Genomic DNA, 18,366 nt, shown 5'->3' on the forward strand with positions numbered 1-18,366 from the left:
ACACATCACTGAGCTCTTTGTGAAGGTGCCAAGTAGGACTTGAGTTGACCTGATGGAGCCACTTGGAGCGGGACTTAGAGGGAGCGGATCAGGGAGAAGGGCGAGCATGCACCCTCCACTCTTGTCAGCAAGAGATGTCCACGGGGGGGAAAGCACCTTGTGCCAGGCACTAGCTGGGGGCCACATTGGTACCCAGACAGGTTGGCATCTACCAGGGTCTGGAGAACAGGAGGGGGTGGCTTGGGCAATGTGCATGGACACCCATGGCGAATGGTGGGAAAGAAGAGGGAAAATGCTGTTGCAGTTGTTGAGAAAAGAGGTGACAGGACCAGAAACGGCAATGGGCGTGGAAAGAAGGAGAGATGGGAGGGTCAAGGGGTGACGGGCTCCATAAGCGTCAGCCGACTGGATGAGGACACCAGGGAGGGGAGAGGGGCACCTCAGAGCTGGAGGAAGCCACTCCCACCTCACCATTGTGACGGAACAGCGGGGAGCTGAGCAGGTTCCCTGGGGAGACAGTCAGACCCAGCGTTCTCTGCTTGACGGGGGTGGCACAGCTAGGACGTGTGCCTGGCTCCCTGCAGGTGCACTTGCAGCCTTGCAGACCTGGGTTTGGGAGCTTGCCTCAGAGCTGAGGGTCAGTTTGAGAAGGTGAACTAGGACAGTCCTGTGGCATGAAGGATGGAGATCACAGGGAAACCTTAGAGAAGGTCTTCCGTCCAAGGGCCAGAGAAGCCAATGGGTGATGAAATGAAACAGGTCAAGAAGCAGCCATACGATGGAGAAAAGAGAAGCCTTAGAATTTGGCAGCCAGTCTGCAGGGATCGAGGGCTGGATGGGAGGCAGGAGGAGGGTGACGAGGGTGACCTACTTTTCGGGAACTTTGACCCAGAAGGAAATGAGGAAGGAGGCCGGGGAGGCTAATTGCCCGATGGAAGGATGGATGTCGTGTGAGGACCCTGATCAGGTGAGGGGACGCCAGCGGGGAGAGATACCAGCGCCAGCACTTAGAGCTGCCTGGCCCCTGGTGGGGAAAGAAAAATAGACCCAGAGAAAATCACTGGAGGTGAGGTCTCTGGATGCGAAGAGTGGGAGTGGGGAAGTTTCTAAGAGCTATTAGGGGATGTTCAAGCTACCTTGGGGTTTGGAGAAGGTTGGAGTGCCTCACTGAAGATCCAGAGCAGTCGCTCCATTGCCTGCCTTTGTCCAGCAGTTTCCAGGAGCTTCAGTCCAAAAATGAAACCAAGGGATGCCGGATTAACCCACAGTTGAAGGTGGTCAGGGGAAGAATGGTAGAAGACAGTGGGCAAAGGAGAATCCTTATTTTATTATATTTTGAAAGATCATTTAAGGAGTTCCCATTGTGGCTCAGTTGGTTAAGAACCCAATGTAGCCTCTGTGAGGACTCGGGGTTGATCCCTGGCCTCGCTCATTGGGTTAAGGATCCAGCACTGCCCTGCGCTGTGGTGTAGGTCCCAGATGCAGCTTGGATCCCTCATTGCTGTGGCTCCCATGTGACTCCTAGCCTGGGAACTTCCACATGCCTGTGGTGCGGCCTTAAAAAGGAAAAAAAACTAAAAATATGTCAAAAGATTCTGGCAATACAAAAGTTTGTAGAGCAAAACATGGGAAAATAGTCCTCCAGCCTACTCTGTCCTTCACCACCATATTTCTCAGACTTGGGTCTGCACCTGAAGTTGAGTTGTAAAGGCTGATGTCGGCACTGTCAGAAAGGCATGGATCGGGTTCCACGTGGGAGAAGTGGGGCAGCGGGAACAAGGGCAGCTAACCCAGTAGTCTGCCCCTCTCCCAGGTACCATTCATCCTGGTGGGAGGCTCTCAGCAGAGAGCTTCACATTTGTCCTACAGGGAGGAAGAAAAGGGATGAACGAGGTGGGGTGAACGAGGGTAGGAGAGGAGGCCAGTGGTACAGAACCTGCAGGGCAGGAGAGGTGGCCAGTGGGAAGGGTACCTGCCTGTTGGATGTAAGGAGAGGCCTTGCTTGGCAGAGGGGTGAGGGCTGAAATGCAGAGGGGGCAAGTCCAGTTTTCACTTAGAACTAAGAGAGAGGTGAGCTATTTGTACTCAGATTCTGGGGGAAAGACAACTTACCTCATAAGCTAGAGTTTTGTGATAGCTGACATGGTGAAAACCTTGGGATTTAATGTTAAGTTTCAGTGGCCTTAGCTATTCAGTAAGTATTTCTTAAATGCCTCCTAACGGCTAGGTCTGGGAATACAACAGATCAACAAGACAAGACTTCTGCTTGTTAAAACAGTGGAAAGTGTTTCAGTAGGTTATGGAAAAGTGCTGGGGTGGGTGGGGAGTGACTGCCTATCTGTGTTCTAGAAGTCCCAGTACAGTTCTGATTTCAAGCCATGGTATTCAATAAAAAGTTGTGGAGGGCTGGAGTTCCCGTCGTGGCGCAGTGGTTAACGAATCCAACTAGGAACCATGAGGTTGCGGGTTCGGTCCCTGCCCTTGCTCAGTGGGTTAACGATCTGGCGTTGCCGTGAGCTGTGGTGTAGGTTGCAGACGCGGCTCGGATCCCGAGTTGCTGTGGCTCTGGCGTAGGCCGGTGGCTACAGCTCCGATTGGACCCCTAGCCTGGGAACCTCCATATGCCACGGGAGTGGCCCAAGAAATGGCAAAAAAAAAAAAAAAAAAAAAAAGTTGTGGAGGGAGTTCTGATGTGGTGCCTCGCGTTAGGGATCCAGTGTCTTTTCAGCAGAGGCATGGGTTCCATCCCCAGCCTTGGAGTTAAGGATCTGATGCAGTGAGTTAAGGATCTGATGTTGCCTCAGTTGTGGTGTAAGTTGCAGCTGTGCCTCAGATTTGATCCCTAGCCCAGGAACTTCCATATGCCACAGGTGCGGCCAAAAAAAAGGTAGTGGAGGCTCGTTAATTGGCGAGTACTGTGTCAGGTGCCCTGTTTAGACTTGGTCTCTGAACTTGAGGCACTCAAGGGGAGGTGGAGGGTGAGACATGAGAGAAATAGCATCCAGGAAGTTCATGGTGAACAGGATGGGCGTGCTGGGGCTGTGGAAATTAAGACCAGTGAAATAAGAACAAGCAAGTGCGGCCCTTAATTCAGAGCTTGCTGTAGCAAGGCATCAGGCCCTATCACTAGCACTTGGCGAAGACTCAGAAGCAGGCAGCAGGTGCAAAGACTTCGCAGTCAAAAAAGGGAGGTCATCATGGTGCTCTGACGGCATGCTGGGAGCAGGCCAACTGGAAGTGGGGTGTCTTATGTGATTGGTTTGGGGAGTGTATTGGATTTCTGTAGTTGGTCCTGAGTTGGAAGCAGCGGGGAAGAAAATAGAGAAGTGATTGATCCTGTCCTGACCATTCAAAGTTGATTGCCAGAGAGGCTGCGGGTCAGTATTCTGTTCTTGTGTGTGGTCTGGCTACTGGCCATTTGTCCACCCAGTCTCCGGTTGGGCACCTGTGTCTGACTTGGAGAGCTATATGAGGCTCCAGTTCTGTTTCCATAGAGTTTCCATCGTGCCTCAGCAGAAACAAACCTGACTAGTATCCATGAAGATGCAGGTTCGATCTCTGGCCTCGCTCAGTAGGTTAAGGATCTGGCATTGCCATGAGCTGTGGTGTAGGTCGCAGATGCGGCTAGGATTTGGCATTGCTGTGGCTGTGGTGTGGGCCAGTGGCTACAGCTCCGATTAGTCCCCTAGCCTGGGAACCTCCAGATGCCACAGATGTACCCCGCCCCCCCAAAAAACCAACACCATGTCAAACACCCCTGCCTCTCCCTCTGGACTGGACTCCCTGCCTCTCCCTTTTTGGGGCAGAACCTCATCTTACTTGTCTTTGTTATTTCCAAGTTCTGCCACATTGTCAGTGTTCAGTGGATGAATCTGAAGAACAGATAAAGGAGAGGCCAGGAAGCTTCAGAAAAGGATTCCTGAAGATGGGATTCCACCTGAGCTGTAATGAAGGTGTGGTGGGTAGCTGGTGAAAGGCAAGGAAGCATACGGGACATGAGAATAATGGAGCGGAAAGTAAGTGCTTCTGGGGCTGCTTCTTCCCAATGGCTCAAAAGTCTGTGTGCTTTCCCTCGCCACTTGTATGGCTAAGCTGAATCAGGATTTATTTCAATAGCTCTGTCACTGTCTCAGATGGCAGCATTTGGCTTCTGTACTTTGATGAAGACACTGGTTCTCTTGGCATACAGAATGGCCAAATGAGGATTTAGCTTGATGGCATCTGTGAACAAGTCAATGGCTTTTTGTAGTTCACCATTATTTAGGGCATCGATGGCAGCCACTTTTTTATCATTTGCCTGATCCATCATCTCCCATTTCCTAAGGAGCATCAGTGTCTGGTTCAATCACACCTTCATTGTCAATTTCCAGATCACTTTCCTCACTTGAGGGTTCATCTGTCTTTATGTTTTCCTCCACCTTCTTACTATCTGCTTTTTCTTCCTTGGTATTTTCTTCTGATTTAGTTTTATGAGTAGCAGGTGGTATTTTACCCCGCATGCTCTCCACCCACTCCCTCATGAAGCGCATTTCCTCAGTGTGCAGAACGCTGGGGTCCTGCTTACACATTTTCATGAAGGCTCGAAGTTCGCTCACTTTGCGGGGGTCCATGACCCAGGCGCGGCGGGAGGCGGCCGGCTTGGCTGTGGCTGTGGCCCCATTCCAGGCCCAGGCGCTGGCTCAGCGTAGCATAAAGGGGCCTTGATTTTATCTTGAAAGGGATTTATTTTATGGAATTTAAAATGAAAAGACGGTAGGCAAGAATGAAATAATCAAGTGTATGTTTTAGATACAGTTACTTGAGCTATCACAAGGGAATGGATGGAGAGAGATGGGAAGCTGACCTTAAAATAGTTTGGGAGAGAAATTGGGGCTTGAACCTTGATGGAGAAGAGAGATTAAGACGAGGGATGTTTAGGAGTTCCCGCTGTGGTGCAATGGGATCAGCGGCGTCTCTGCAGTGCCAGGACACAGGTTTGATCACCAGCCTGGCCAGTGAGGGCTGGGGGAGCCCGAGGTGCCACAGCTGTGGGCATAGGTGGCAGCTGTGGCTCGGATCTGATCTCTGGCTCTGGGAACTCAAAATGCTGCGAGGCGGCCAAAAAAATATGAGAGACGTTTGTTTCTTGGACTCCAGAGAACGCATGAATGACTTCCAAAGGGTGGATGTAGGGAGAGCAGAGAGAGGTTAGGGATGACATCTGTATTTTATACATAATTAGGCCACTGGGAGACTGTTAGTGCCTTTTGCAGGTTCAATGAGAAAGTTCAGTTAGGATAGGTTAAGCCTGCCACTTGTGGGGGACAGCAAAGTGCTGCATTATTATGTGGAGTTCCTTGGCGGTAGAGTGGTTAGGACTCAGCGATTTCACTGCTGCAGCTCGGGTTCAGTCCCTGGTCAGGGAAATGAGATCCTACATTGAGCCACTGCACACCACCCCCTCCCGGGGGCGGTGGAGAAAGGGATTAAAAATGGAGGTGAGAGAGGCAATGGGGATAGAAGGCTCCACATGCAGTGATTGTAAGCCTCCCCTAGGGACTTTGACCTTTACTAAGTGAACTGGTGAGACTTTGCGGGGGTTTTCAGGCAATGATCCCGATCTGACATTAATTTTAAAAAGGATCACTGGTTGCTGTGTTAATATTAATTTAACGGCTGGGGGAGCAAGCAGTTTCCTGGGCTTGTGAGAGATTTAGGATAGAGATAAAATTTTCCTCATCACCTTCGGAAGGGTCGAAGAAACGCTTCAAATCCATTTTGGGAACTAAATTTGGATGCTCGGAAGCCTCAGGCCGATCCCACCCACAGTGAGTCTTGGCTTCTCTCCAGGAAGAACTGATTTGGCCAGCAGGGAAAACAAGCATACAGCTTATTGACAAAATCCTAGCGGACATTGGCCAAGAGAACCTCTAAGGCACTTAGCTCTGCTTAGAGGCGGAGCAGATCTGGCTCTGGGCAGGATAGGCGGAGAAAACAAGGGCCCGCCCCCACCAGGAATGCCAATCTCACCCCGCCTCCTCTTTCTCACCCTCCAATTAGCCTCTAGGATGTGGTCCTCACGCCAGACTCATCCTGCCGCCGATTGGCCAGCGTCTTCCTGGTGCGAGCGGCCCTGGCCAATCAGCGCCCGTCAGTCCACCCCGCGAGCCCACAGGCTGCGGCGCGAGAGCCGGAGGCCGGTGGAGGTTGGAGGGGAAGTGGGCGTGGCGCCGTTTCTCTGGGCCCGCCACGCCAGCCCCGCCCTCCCGCCGCGCCACCTTCGCTTAATACTTGGGTAAGTGAGGACCGGTGCCAGCCCGAGGTGTCCTCGAGGTGAGACCAGATTTCGGATAGTTGGCCGCTGCCAGCAGCATGGAGTTCGTGAAGTGCCTGGGGCACCCCGAGGAGTTCTACAATCTGCTGCGCTTCCAGATGGGGGGCCGGCGGAAGGTGATACCCAAGATGAATCAGGTGGGCCGAGCATCTCTGCACCCTGGCGGAGCCGGGAGGCTGCGCTGGACGGTCGGCTTCCGAGCCTGGCTGATCCGACCCCAAATCGAGAGCTGCAGCCAGCGCTGCCAGAAGCCTCGGACTCCCTCCTTCCCTCAGAGGAGCAGACCCCTGCCCTGTCAGGCAGCCCCACCCGCCCAGCCTGGGTCCGCTCCCCGTAATCCAACATCCGGCCTGGCTGACCTTGGTCCCCTAGGCGTCCTCACCAAGTGGTCTTGCTGCTTAAAATGTTTCTGCTCGTTTAAGACATTGCTCTTCAGGTAGTTTTGCTTTTAATTTAGTTCTGTCCCCGAGCATTGATATTTTTCTGTGTTCTAAATACGTGGGTTACAAAACTGAGACTACATGGGTAGAGGACGTGTGAGAGGATTTTGTGAACGTCATGAACTATGCAGATATTGTCACGAATACCTCTTCTGGAATGAAACCTTACTCATCCTTCCATTTTTCAGTTACACCACCTCCTCCATAAACTTCTTCCTCTGATCAGCAGGATCCATGCCTTCCTCCTCAGAGCTCCCTCAGTTTTTTTGGAACGTGGTATCTGCTCTTGCAAGTGCTTCCTTGTTGTCTTTATATATGTTGATTAGGTACACTACTGGCAGCTCAAGGCCGGACTTCGGTTTTGTTTATGTTTCATCTGCCTCACTCGTGTACCCTATGTTAAGTGAATGCTTACAAAGGTATTTATTCTAACAAGAAAAAATTATTCTTAAGTGATTATTGAATGAATAGACACATTCAGCCAAATTAGTGGGTTATAGCAAGAGTTCTGAATTCTTTTTCCCAATGGAAATACCGCAAATACTGTTCTTTGTTTAAATTTACTCTTAGTTGTTGTCCTTTATTAAAACATTTAAGTTTTCCATCGGAAAGAAAAGTTTTCCTGTTATCTCATAACTTAGAATCCTCATCCTTCAAGTCTAGCCTCCATCTGTTGACTAGCCTCCACCTCTGTTGACTATTCAGCAGCCATTTATTAAACACCTGTTCTGTATTTAGGTATTATACGGGTTGCAGCATGGCAGGATGACATGTATAGATAAATAAGACACCCGGAGAGCTCATTATCTTGTCAGGTCGATAAAACGTAATAAAGCTACTATTATTTTTCCTGAGTTTGTAGATGAAGAAACAGGCATAGAGAGGGTAATTATTACCTGAGGTCTCACAGCTGTTCAGTGGCCTTTGACCCTGGCAGTCTGACTTCCAGAGCTCCCTCTCCTGACCCTATCATGCTGCTTGCCATTGAGGAGACAGGCCACTGAGTCACGTTCAGCGGAAGATCATCCAGATTCAGCTAAAAGTTGAACATACTTTGTGTGATGGACACACCTGGGAACTATCCCTTCAGTGGCTCCTAGTCTGATGGAGAACAGGTGTATGAAAGATCACCTAGGAAGTGTCAAGTAATTTAAAGTTCATTCACATTTCAGGACATTTTAGTGAAGAGGAAATGTTTTCCAGCAAAGAGTTTTCAGAAAACACAGGAAAAGCACTTTGTATGCTGTAGGGCTTTGAAGAGATGCTAGTTTTAGATCAGTAGGAAAAGCCAATGTGAGCCAAGTCATGTAGTTAGGACTGAGCTCTGTGTGTGTTATGTAATGAAACCAGCCTGGCTGGAATTGGGGACTCCAGTTAGAAGAGCAAAGTTCAGTGAGTACCTGTAGGAAGCCAGGGGCTGTACTGAATTCAGTAAAGCAGGCAGTGGTTGCATGCAAGACTATGACATGATCAAAGCAGTGTTTTTGGAGCAGTAATTTGACAGGTGAACAAGATTATAAGTTTATATAGAGAGATGATCAAATTCATAGCGGTAATAATATTAATAGACACCATTTATTGAGTTCTGTGTGCTCTGTGCCAGGCACTGGCTAAAGCTCTGGAAGTCTGTTATCTCAGAGTGTCAGTTGGTTTTCACTGAGTAACATCCCAGAACTGAGTGGTTTAATTTTGGAGATTGGGTGCTCAACAGTGTGACTGTACTTAAAACTATTGAACTGCGTGCTTCAAAATGGTCAAGATGGTAAATTTCGTGTTATGTGTTTTACCATTATTTATTTATGTATTATTATTTTTTTCTTTTTAGGGCCACACCTGGGGCATATGGAAGTTTCCAGGCTAGGGGTCTAATCAGAGCTTCAGCTGCCGGCCTACACCACACCCACAACAATGTGTGATCTGAGCCACATCTGTGACCTATGCCACAGCTCACGGCAATGCTGGATCTTTAACCCACTGAGCAAGGCCAGGGATCAAGCCTGCATCCTCATGGATACTAGTTGGGTTCTTAACTCGCTAACCTATAATGGGAACTCATATTTTACCATAATTTAAACACCAGATTTAGTGACTAAATAATAAGTGTTATTTAGTTCACAGTTCTCTTAGAAGAGCTGGAGAGTTCTGGTCTGGGCCAACTTGGTTCCTATTGGGTTTGCTCAGTTGGCTGGCTGGCTTGTGGCCCAATGATCTGTGATTAGCAGGCTGTAGGCTGGAGTGTCCAGGGGAGAGTGGGCCATGTGTGTCTTGTCCATCTGGGTAACATGGGGACTCTGCTCTTGACTGGAATTGTGCCAGCCCTGGTGTGGTTGCCTTCTTCAGGCCTTTGCTCGACTCACAGTTGCTACTGTCTTTTTGGCCAAAAAGTCCCCAGGGGAGTCCACAGTCCACAGGCAAGAAAGTGGAGAAAGATGCCATCTCCTTATAGAAAGAGCTATGCACTTTATTGCCATTTATTTTGTAATTTACCATAGTCAGTCTTGACAACAACCCTGAAGAGATGAGTGCTGTAATGTTACTGCCACTTTACAGATTAGGAAATTAGGCATAAAATAGTCAAACTTGGAAGCTCTCAAGCGGTGCTTCCAGGGTGCTGACCCAGGCCTGTCTGAAGACCTCATGCTTCCACTCCAGAGGCCACCCGGGATAAAGAGCACAGGCTTTGAGTGGCCCCAGATAGCTGATCACCTCTCAGTCCTGAACTCCCAACACATCACAGGCACCCAGCCACTCCTGGTTCCTTTCTTCCCTTCCCTATCTTCCCAGTTCTGCTAGGTATTAGCTTGCCATCCCTCCTTCCCTCCCTCCCTCCCTTCCTGTATTCATTAAACAAATATCTGGCCATCAGATATTTGTATTCCAGGTACAAATATCTAGGTGCTGGAGGTACAACAGTGAACAGGATAGGTGAAGACCTTGTTTTTATGAACCTTACATTCTAGTGGAAGAGAAACAGACAATGGGACAAAAAAGCAAATATACAATATTTCAGGTAGAGAAGTACTACAAAGAAAAATGATGGCAGGGCAAGGGAGTTGAATGTCTGAAGTCAGGGGACACAATTTATAGGGTTGTGACTTGGACCCAGAGACTCCCCTGTGTCACATTTTCCTCTCTATGAAATGAGGCTTAGAAAAAACGGTAGCTTTGGTTACCCCTAGAGAGCAGAATGGAGTGGGGGCCACAGTAAAGGGTAGGGGAAAGACTTTTCACAGTTATCTTAATTTTTTAAAAAGTGAGACTTGGGCTATTCCCTCTTCTAGCTCTAAGGTTTGAGGAACAGTGCAGGACAATATTATTTGTTAGTTGTGGTTTTTCTGAGGTGTTTTTAATTCCTATGAACGATTTTTTGAAAAAAGCTGAGTATACCTCAAATTAGAGGAAACATAGGGAAAAAAAACCCCCCATTTTCCTTCATTTAACATTATCTTAGTTTCTCTCTTGAGTAACAAAGAAGCTGGGGGGAAATGTATGCTTAGTAGACAATGAAGGCTGAGATTATTTCAATCACAGAAGGATTTGGCTGTAGGAATTCAGGGCTCCCTAAACTTGGTTTATCCAAAATTTTTAGGAGCATATCAGTAGATCGGGTGGAGTACTGCCACCTGCAAGCTGTGTAACATCACACAGAGGGTACACAGTGGGAAAAGCAGGAGGTTGTATAATCATGTAGTTTTGGCTTCTCTCAAGTCTAAATCCTGTTATCTAGACTGATGTCTTATCTATGAAGCCAAATCTTGACTATTAATTGAATGACTTTCGATAAATTAATCTCCAGCCACAGTTCCTTCATCTGTAAAATAGAGACAGTGGATCACCTCTCTTAATCACAATGTCCCAATCCCCAAATGGTCTGAAAACAAAAAGTTGTGGATTGGTTTATTTGTTTCAGTAAGTCTGATGCAAGGTCATTTGGCAGTAAAATGTGCCCTGATAAAAAGTGATCCCATTTAGTACAATTATTCAAATCTTTTGCTGAAGGAGTGTAAATAATCAGTTATGGGGAGCTACCCTGCAGTGACAGGCTGTATATGCATTTTATGGCCTGTCTTCTGAAACACTACAGATTCTCAATTCTGCCACACTGGTGGCCATGAAGACCTCTCGTGGATTGCAGGTCTGTAAGGTACCTTTCTTAAAGGATTGCATAAGGGTTAAAGGTCATGTTTGTATTGGGTGTGGCAGATAGTAGCTGCCCAATGAGCAGTAGTTATTACGTTTACTGTTACATAAATTCAGTTTTCAAGTTTGTGGCCCCCCTCATCCCCTGTCCCAAGGGAACTTGTGTTACTTGAAGTCTGGGTGGAAGGTATTGGGAGGGTTGGTGGCACTTGTGGAACTTTCAGTGGAGCCCTGGCCCTGGGAGTTCAGGCCCGAATTTGTAGCACATTCTTGCTTGAAGCAAATGCCCCTCTGCCCTGTTTTCTCTCACAGAAGAGTTCTTGGGAGCGAGTTTTATCTCAGGTTATCTCAGACGCAAAGGAAAAACATCAAGAGGCTCTAGGGACAGACTGCAGTAGCTATAGTTTTTTTTTTTTTTTTCTTTCTTTCTTAGCTCATGGGAATCAAGCAGTGGAAATGTTTATAGCAGTGGTATTTTCCATGGTGTGTTTAATAGTTAGATCTCCCTGTATCTTCTTGGTAGTTTGAGGAAATTGTTAAAGAGTGAGGTAGGGAAACAAATAGGGTCCAGGAAAAAGGATGATGGGGGAAGGAGGTGGAAAGTGATTTTTTTGACCCTGCTCCCTTCTAAGAGTGGGGGAGGTGTGTTGGAAAGGAGGAGTGTCCTTTAAGGTTGCACTTCTTCAGAACTCCTGAGATGCACCTTTGACACCAGCCCCCAAACCCTTAGCTGTAGCTGAGAATGAAAACATTTGTCAGTGCAGTGAAAGAAATCATAGTGGCAGGATGACAACAGTTTGTGTGGAGAGCTGGCTTGGAGCTCAGAAAAGAGCTGTCTGTTACTGTACTGTGAGGTCTTGCCTCTCCACGTTTTGAGGGAGAAGGGGTTAGTAAATTGTCTTTAAATACTCTGAGGGATGTGGCGCAGTGGAAATGAACCCGACTAGTATCCATGAGGCCGTGGGTTCAATTCCTGGCCTTGCTCAGTGGGTTAAGGATCTGGCATTGCCATGAGCTGTGGTGTATGTCGCAGACGTGGCTCGGATCTGGTGTTGCTGTGGCGTAGGCCGGCTGCTGCAGCTCTGATTTGACCCCCTAGCTTGGGAACTTCCATATGTCGTGGGTGCAGCCCTAGAAAGACAAAAACCAAAAGAAAAAAAAGTCTCCATAAAAAAATTACACAAAACAGTCAGCGATTCTTTCAGATATGCTTGCATTTCAGAATATAGCCTTTTTCCCCTTGGAAAAACAGTTTTTGTTTTCCTTAGGGAAGGGTAAAGTTCAGGAAGCAGATCATTACAGTTCACCAATGTGAAAGGGAGAGACGGATTAAAATTTTAAAATAGCTAGCTTTCCAGAGGATGATAGAGGTTTCACAGCTGTTAAAGTAAAACAAGAACTGGACAGTAGTTAAGGGGAAAAACAGATTTTATTCAGAAAAGCAATTGCAGTAGGGGAAAAGAGACCTCAGTATAGAACTGGGCTTGGTTCCAAATGCAAGGAGCAGAGTGAGCGAGGCTTCATAGGTCAGGAGCAGAGTTGTAGGTAAGGGTGGATGTAAAATTACTAAGAGGATACACCTGGGGTAAGCGAGCCTTCTGCCTAAACGACGTACCGGCATTGTTGCTAGAGGCGGGCCTAGTCGATGGGATGGTGGGAGAGGAGGAACCGGACCCCTGGCAGTGAGCAGATGTTGGGAATGGGGTATTCTGGCTAAACCAATTAAGCAGGATTCTTGCTAAAACGGGGCGATGCAAAGATAAAACAGAAGGTGGACGATTCAGAGCCTGACTAAAGTTTGGCCAAGGGGAGATTTCTGTCGCAGGAGGTAGAGCAGATTTCTTAAAAAGTGCACCAGGTTCCTTCGGCAGCCTGCAGGTTCTGAGAAGGAGGACTAGGAGCACAGGGGGTGGGGAGTGGGGACTGCTGGGCTGGGCTCGCATCTGGGCGGAGATCTCGGAGGTGGGCGGGGCTCACATCTGGGTGGGCCACTGGCCCTGGACGAGTGGGCGGGGCGGCAGACACCCGCTGGGTGCTCTTCCTCCCAGAGCCTATTGCGGTGCTGAGAGAGCCCGCCCCGCCCCTCGGCGGGTGCCTCTCCTTTTCGCTTGGGTCTATGGAGGAAAAACTCTGCGCGGAATACATGGCCGCAGCCGCCTGCAGTACCAAGGCCATGTCCCTCTTCAAGCGGACCTTAGTGCTGAGTCCCGGCGCCGCGCCCAGAGGTGCGGGCACCCCCCCGCGCGGCTGTTCCTTTACCCCAGCCGCCTGGCCCTCCAAGGACCGGCCGCGGGGAGAGGGCGTCTGCTGCAGGCTGCGGAGTCCCGTGGCAGCCAGCCGCTCGCCCCAGTCCCACTCCAGTTCCTCTGCATCTCCGACAGCCGTGTGTGTCCTCTGCCCGCAGGACTCGCTCAGCAGCAGTTTGAAAACTTGCTACAAGTATCTGAATCAGACCAGTCGCAGTTTCGCAGCCGTTATCCAGGCCCTGGATGGGGAAATGCGGTGAGTGGCGGAGGCAACTCATTTTGGCTTGGGGGAGGAAAGCTTTTCCAGAAGATTTTGAGTCATTCGAAGCTACTTTTTGATACAGCCCCTCGCCTTGCAACCTTCGTGCTTGTGGCTTAGCCATAAAGTGCTCCAGTGAGTGAAGGAAACGCTCGCAGTTGAAATGCCCCAGTGTTTACTTTAGAATGCCCTTCCAGGCACCTGGCCATCTCTTCCCGGGAGGCGGGGTGTGTGTGGGGGGGTGTTTGTTAACTTTTTTTAGGCCTGGCAGCTGAACCTGTTTCTGGCGGGTCATGCATTTTTTTCTTGGCTTCATTTAGGCTACTTTGTATTTATTTCTAGTTTATTGGGTGGATTCTTTTGAAGTTGCCCTTGTGCAGATTGTGTAAGTGACTTAGACCAGCTGCCTTTAATTATGGTGGTATTTATAGTGAGAAGTTATTGTGTCTTTTGACTTTATCTGCAAAATACTAGTTCTGTCTAAACATTGGGTCTGTTGGTCTTTCTACAGTTGTTCTGCATTAGTTAAATGTAACTCATTCTAGGAGTAGTAGTGACATCCAGCTGGTAGGTTTTTTATTTTTATTTTTTACGAATTACAGAAGTCCATTGTTCCCATCTAAGAAAGGAAAGCTAAGAAGTTGGTTTAAGTATGAAAAGCTTTGAATATCATTTCATAGTTCTTAGTTAGGGTGTAGTAGGAGGATTTAGAAAATGGCCTGGCATAAATGAGATATGGGTTTTCCTCACCTGAGGCATATGGAAGTTCCTGAGCCAGGAATTGAATCCAAGCCGTAGCTGTGACCTTTGCAGCAGCTGTGGCAACGCCAGACCCTTAACCCACTGAGCCGGACCTGGGAGCTAACCCATGTCTCCACAGCAGTCTGAGCTGCTGTGTTCAGATTCTTAACCACTGTACCACAGTGGGAGCTCAGATGTGGTTTTGAAACAAATGTCTTTGAATGTTCCAATGTGTGAATAGTTATTCCTTTCTTTCAGCCATGCAGTGTGCATATTTTATCTGGTTCTCCGAGCTCTGGACACTCTGGAAGATGACATGACCATCAGTATAGAGAAGAAGATCCCCCTGTTACACAACTTCCACTTGCACCTTTATGAGTCTGACTGGCGGTTCACTGAGAGCAAAGAGAAGGACCGACAAGTCCTGGAGGACTTTCCAACGGTATCAGGATGCATGGTGGATGGTGTGGTCATCACCTAGCCTGAGTGCCTGGAGGGAACTGCAAGACGAGGGGTCTCACAGCAGTGTAGCCTAGTGTGACCATGGGGTTGCTTAAGCCGCTCTCCGTCTTGTTAACTGGTGCTGGGTTACGTGGCCTGCCTGAGCCTCAATTTCTTCATCTATAGAGTGATGGTACCTGCCTCCCAGTGTTGTGAGGATGGAAAGAGTTAACCGAAGTGAAGCTCCTAGACAGGGGTTAGCCTCTAATGTTATTACCAGAATACTGTTTGAAAGTCCAGCGTTTTTTTCCTGTGGAAAAAGCACTCAGATTCCATTGTCATGGAAAGGGGTGCTCAGGCTGGGTCACCCGGGTATGTGGCACTGCTGGCCTCCAGGGCCTGTAGCGCGTGATGATGGGTGGCAGCTGTGGGGTGGAGAACAGGCTCTTCACAGCTGGGCTGAGCAGGCTGACCCCTGCCACCTGCAGCTCTGTGAGCCTGAACACACTCCTTAACTTCTTTGTGCCTCAGTTTCCTCATTTGTAGAGTGAGACCTGCGAGGCTGAGTAAGGTCATACTTAGAATAGTGCCTGGTACATGCTGAGTGTTCTGTAAATATTAGGTATTTGGTCCATTCTGTTGGAGTAAAGTGGGTTCTAATTAAAATCTTGAGCTTTAGAAAATCCCACAGATTTCTCTTACGCATGTAGTAGGTCCTTCTAGGACTAGGTAGGACCTAGTGAAAAGTAAAAGTAGGTCTAGGTCCTAATTTTCTGGGATTTGCATGCCTTATGGTTATTTATAAAGAATCACATGTGATTCTTCCATACCTTATAAGTAACGAATTTTAAATTCATACCCGAGTCCTCCAGGTTGTTACCGAAGTATGTTTGTCAGGGCAGGAAAAGATAATATACGTATTTGGTAAGTTATTAGTTGATTGATAATTTAAAAATTTTGAGCCATATGGTATGGGGGCCTCCCCTGTGCTCTTGTCCCAGGCTCTATGGACTCCAGGGCTGAGCCTCGACAGAACATTCTGAGACAGGCCATTTGCAGTGAAATGCTACCTGGGGCTTAAATATTCATTTGTGAATACCAGACTTTTTAGAATACTCATTATATATTTTTTCCTTTTTTTTTTTTTCAGTCTTTTTAGCGCTGTAACTGTGGCATATGGAGGTTCCCAGGCTATGGATTGAGTCAGAGCTGTAGCCACTGGCCTACACCACAGCCACAGCAACGCCAGATCTGAGCCTTGTCTGTGACCTACACCACAGCTCATAGCAATTCCAGTTCCTTAACCCACTGAGCAAGGCCAGGGATTGAGCCTGCATCCCCATGGATGCCAGTCAGATTTGTTTCCTCTGAGCCATGATGGGAGCTCCAAATCGGGATCTTTAACCTACTGAGCATGGCCAGGGATCAAACCTGTATCCTCACAGAGACTACACTAGGTCCTTAACCCATTGAGCCACAATGGGAACTCCCAACACTCATTGTATATTATGGATTTAATTAGAGTGTATCTTTTTCACCTGGTACTAGTGGAGACTCGTAGTCTTAGAGATATACCTCTAAATGTGGCTTGAGGGATAACAACAGGTTATTTTTAATGTTAATAGCAGTAATAGTATGCATTTATTAAGATGTTAGTTACAAAATGTATTTCATTACTGATTTATCATGAGCTTTTATTTTATTTTGTCTTTTTAGAGCCACACCTGCAGCATATGGAGGCTCCCAGGTCAGGAGTCGAATTGGAGCTGTAGCTGCTGGCCTGTACCACAGCCACAGCAATGCGAGATCCAAGCTGCTTCTGTGACCTACACCACAGCTCATAGCAATGCCAAATCCTTAACCAACTGACAAGGCCAGGGATTGAACCTGCGTCCTCATGACACGATGGGAACTCCAGTCATGTGCTGTATTTTATAGGAATGTAGTTCTGACATATGTGAGTGTATTGTTACCCACATTTTGTATAGAGGAGGAAATTGAGGCACAGAGATGTAAGCCCCTTGCCTAAAATCACCTGTGAAGTTAAGTGGGTTAAGTTAACCGGTATTCAGATCCAAAAGTTTTGCCTTCAGAACTCTCATGCTTAATCCCTGGCATACTTTCCTGCCCCTTTAAAACATGGTTAAAAATAAAACTTCGGGGGTTCCCATTGTGGCTCAGCCAGTTCTGAACCTGACTAGTGTCCCTGAGAATGTAGGTTCGATCCCTGGCTGGCCTCGCTCGGTGGGTTAAAGGTCCTGCATTGCCATGAGCTGCAGTGTAGGTCACAGACATGGCTCAGATCCTATGGCTGTGGTGAAGGCCAGGCACTGCAGCTCAGATTCGACGCCTAGCCTGGGAACTTCCATGTGCTATAGGCGTGGCCCTAAAAACAATTAAAGAGTAAAAAAACCAAAATAAATACATAAATTAAACTTTGGGTATAGGTGAAGGTAGGATCACCCAGTGATTTGATTATAACATCCCAAGGTTGATAATTAGGGGGATTTCTGTTTCCAGGCTCCTCTTGTCTCTGCTTGGGATCTGGCTTTTCTCCGTTATACTATGGACTCGCCCTGCTGTCTGTCCTTGTGCTTGGGTCCCTGCGTCCTTAGAGATATCCTATACTAGGGAGACAGGATAACTTAGAGGGGCAAGGAGAAGCCCTCCCAGCTGAGCTGACCTCACTGGGCAGAGCTGCCTCGGGGCTCTCCCCGTGGTTTCTGGGGAAACGGAGAGCTCTTTAATGTCACTTTCCTAGGTGTTTTTGTTTTCATGTTTTGAGTTCTGTAATTATGTATGTAGAAAGTACCAAGGAGTTGTTGAAGTCGGTTCCCATTCAGCAGCCAAGTGTTGATTTTTGGAGTGTTTGTTTTCAAGCCTGAGCTGCTCCTCCCACAGCTCGCTGGCCTTTCTCCTCTTCTCTTATAAATAGAACTGACCCAGCCTGGGATCTGTTGAAAGACCAGGTCCTTGGGAGATTCAGCGATTCAAATGACCTTTGGTAGAATTGCTCGTTTACTTCAGTCTACATGGGAATTATCTTTTGGCTTTGTCTTGGAACAGCTGTTCTGGAAAAAACAGTTCTGGAGAGATTGGATTGATCGTATGCATTTTGGAGGTTTAACAGTTGATGTTCGTAAGAGTCCTCCTCAAGTACCGTAGGCTTCTGAACCCCTTTGCCCTGCAGAGCCTGCTGGTTTTCCAGACCCTTAAACTGAAGGAAAAACTCCTGAGGGAGTTTTTCTAGTCTTTTGGTAAACACAGACCGACTCTTTCTCACACTCGAGATGCTTAGCAAAGTCTATTCACTGTTTTCAGTATTGTGTGTGGGCTCTGAGTTTCATGGTGTTTTGTATTGTGTTTTGATAATCTGCAAATATTTCTTTGAACTGAAGCCAGATATTGGTATAGTTGCAATGCATTTAAAAAAAAATCAGTGCTACTTTTCTACATTAGAGCTTGGGCTATGGAAACAAAATGTTGGATAGCCTGCCACAGGTTGAACTAAACTGAGTTGTTTAAGAAATTAAAAAAAAATATATCCTTGGAGTTCCCACTGTGGCACAACAGGTTAAGGATCCAGTGTTGTCTCTGTGGTGGCCTACTGGGTTAAATATCCAGCATTGCCACAGCTGTGGCATAGGTCACAACTGCAGCTTGGATTTGATCCCTGGCTGGGGAGCTTCCATATGCCACAAGTGTGGCAAAACAAACAAACAAAAGTGTATCCTTATAGTCAGGGAGGCATTATAGTTTCATGGTGTGAATTTGGGAACCAATGAT

The 18,366-nt window shown here is 47.7% G+C and overlaps 1 protein-coding gene and 1 pseudogene across 4 annotated transcripts in view; one reads left to right on the plus strand and one right to left on the minus strand.

Annotated features, from left to right (window-relative positions):
• Positions 1-1,852: 1,852 nt before the first annotated feature.
• On the minus strand, positions 1,853-4,610 carry LOC125116333 (hsc70-interacting protein-like; annotated as a pseudogene).
• A 1,566-nt stretch (positions 4,611-6,176) lies between these two features.
• FDFT1 (farnesyl-diphosphate farnesyltransferase 1) overlaps positions 6,177-18,366 on the plus strand; it is a 34,873-nt gene continuing 22,683 nt past the window's right edge. The window contains exons 1-3 of one of the 4 annotated variants that reach the window (XM_047760574.1): positions 6,177-6,450; positions 13,298-13,395; positions 14,398-14,581. In XM_047760574.1, coding sequence (XP_047616530.1) covers positions 6,352-6,450; positions 13,298-13,395; positions 14,398-14,581 — 381 coding nt within the window. In that variant the 5' untranslated portion in view covers positions 6,177-6,351. Of the gene's footprint in view, positions 6,451-12,946; positions 13,396-14,397; positions 14,582-18,366 lie in introns of those variants that run through there. The other 3 variants (XM_047760576.1, XM_047760575.1, XM_047760573.1) reach the window with 3 other exon arrangements.

The sequence above is a fragment of the Phacochoerus africanus genome, chromosome 15, assembly GCF_016906955.1.
Source record: "Phacochoerus africanus isolate WHEZ1 chromosome 15, ROS_Pafr_v1, whole genome shotgun sequence".
Lineage (NCBI taxonomy): Eukaryota > Metazoa > Chordata > Mammalia > Artiodactyla > Suidae > Phacochoerus > Phacochoerus africanus.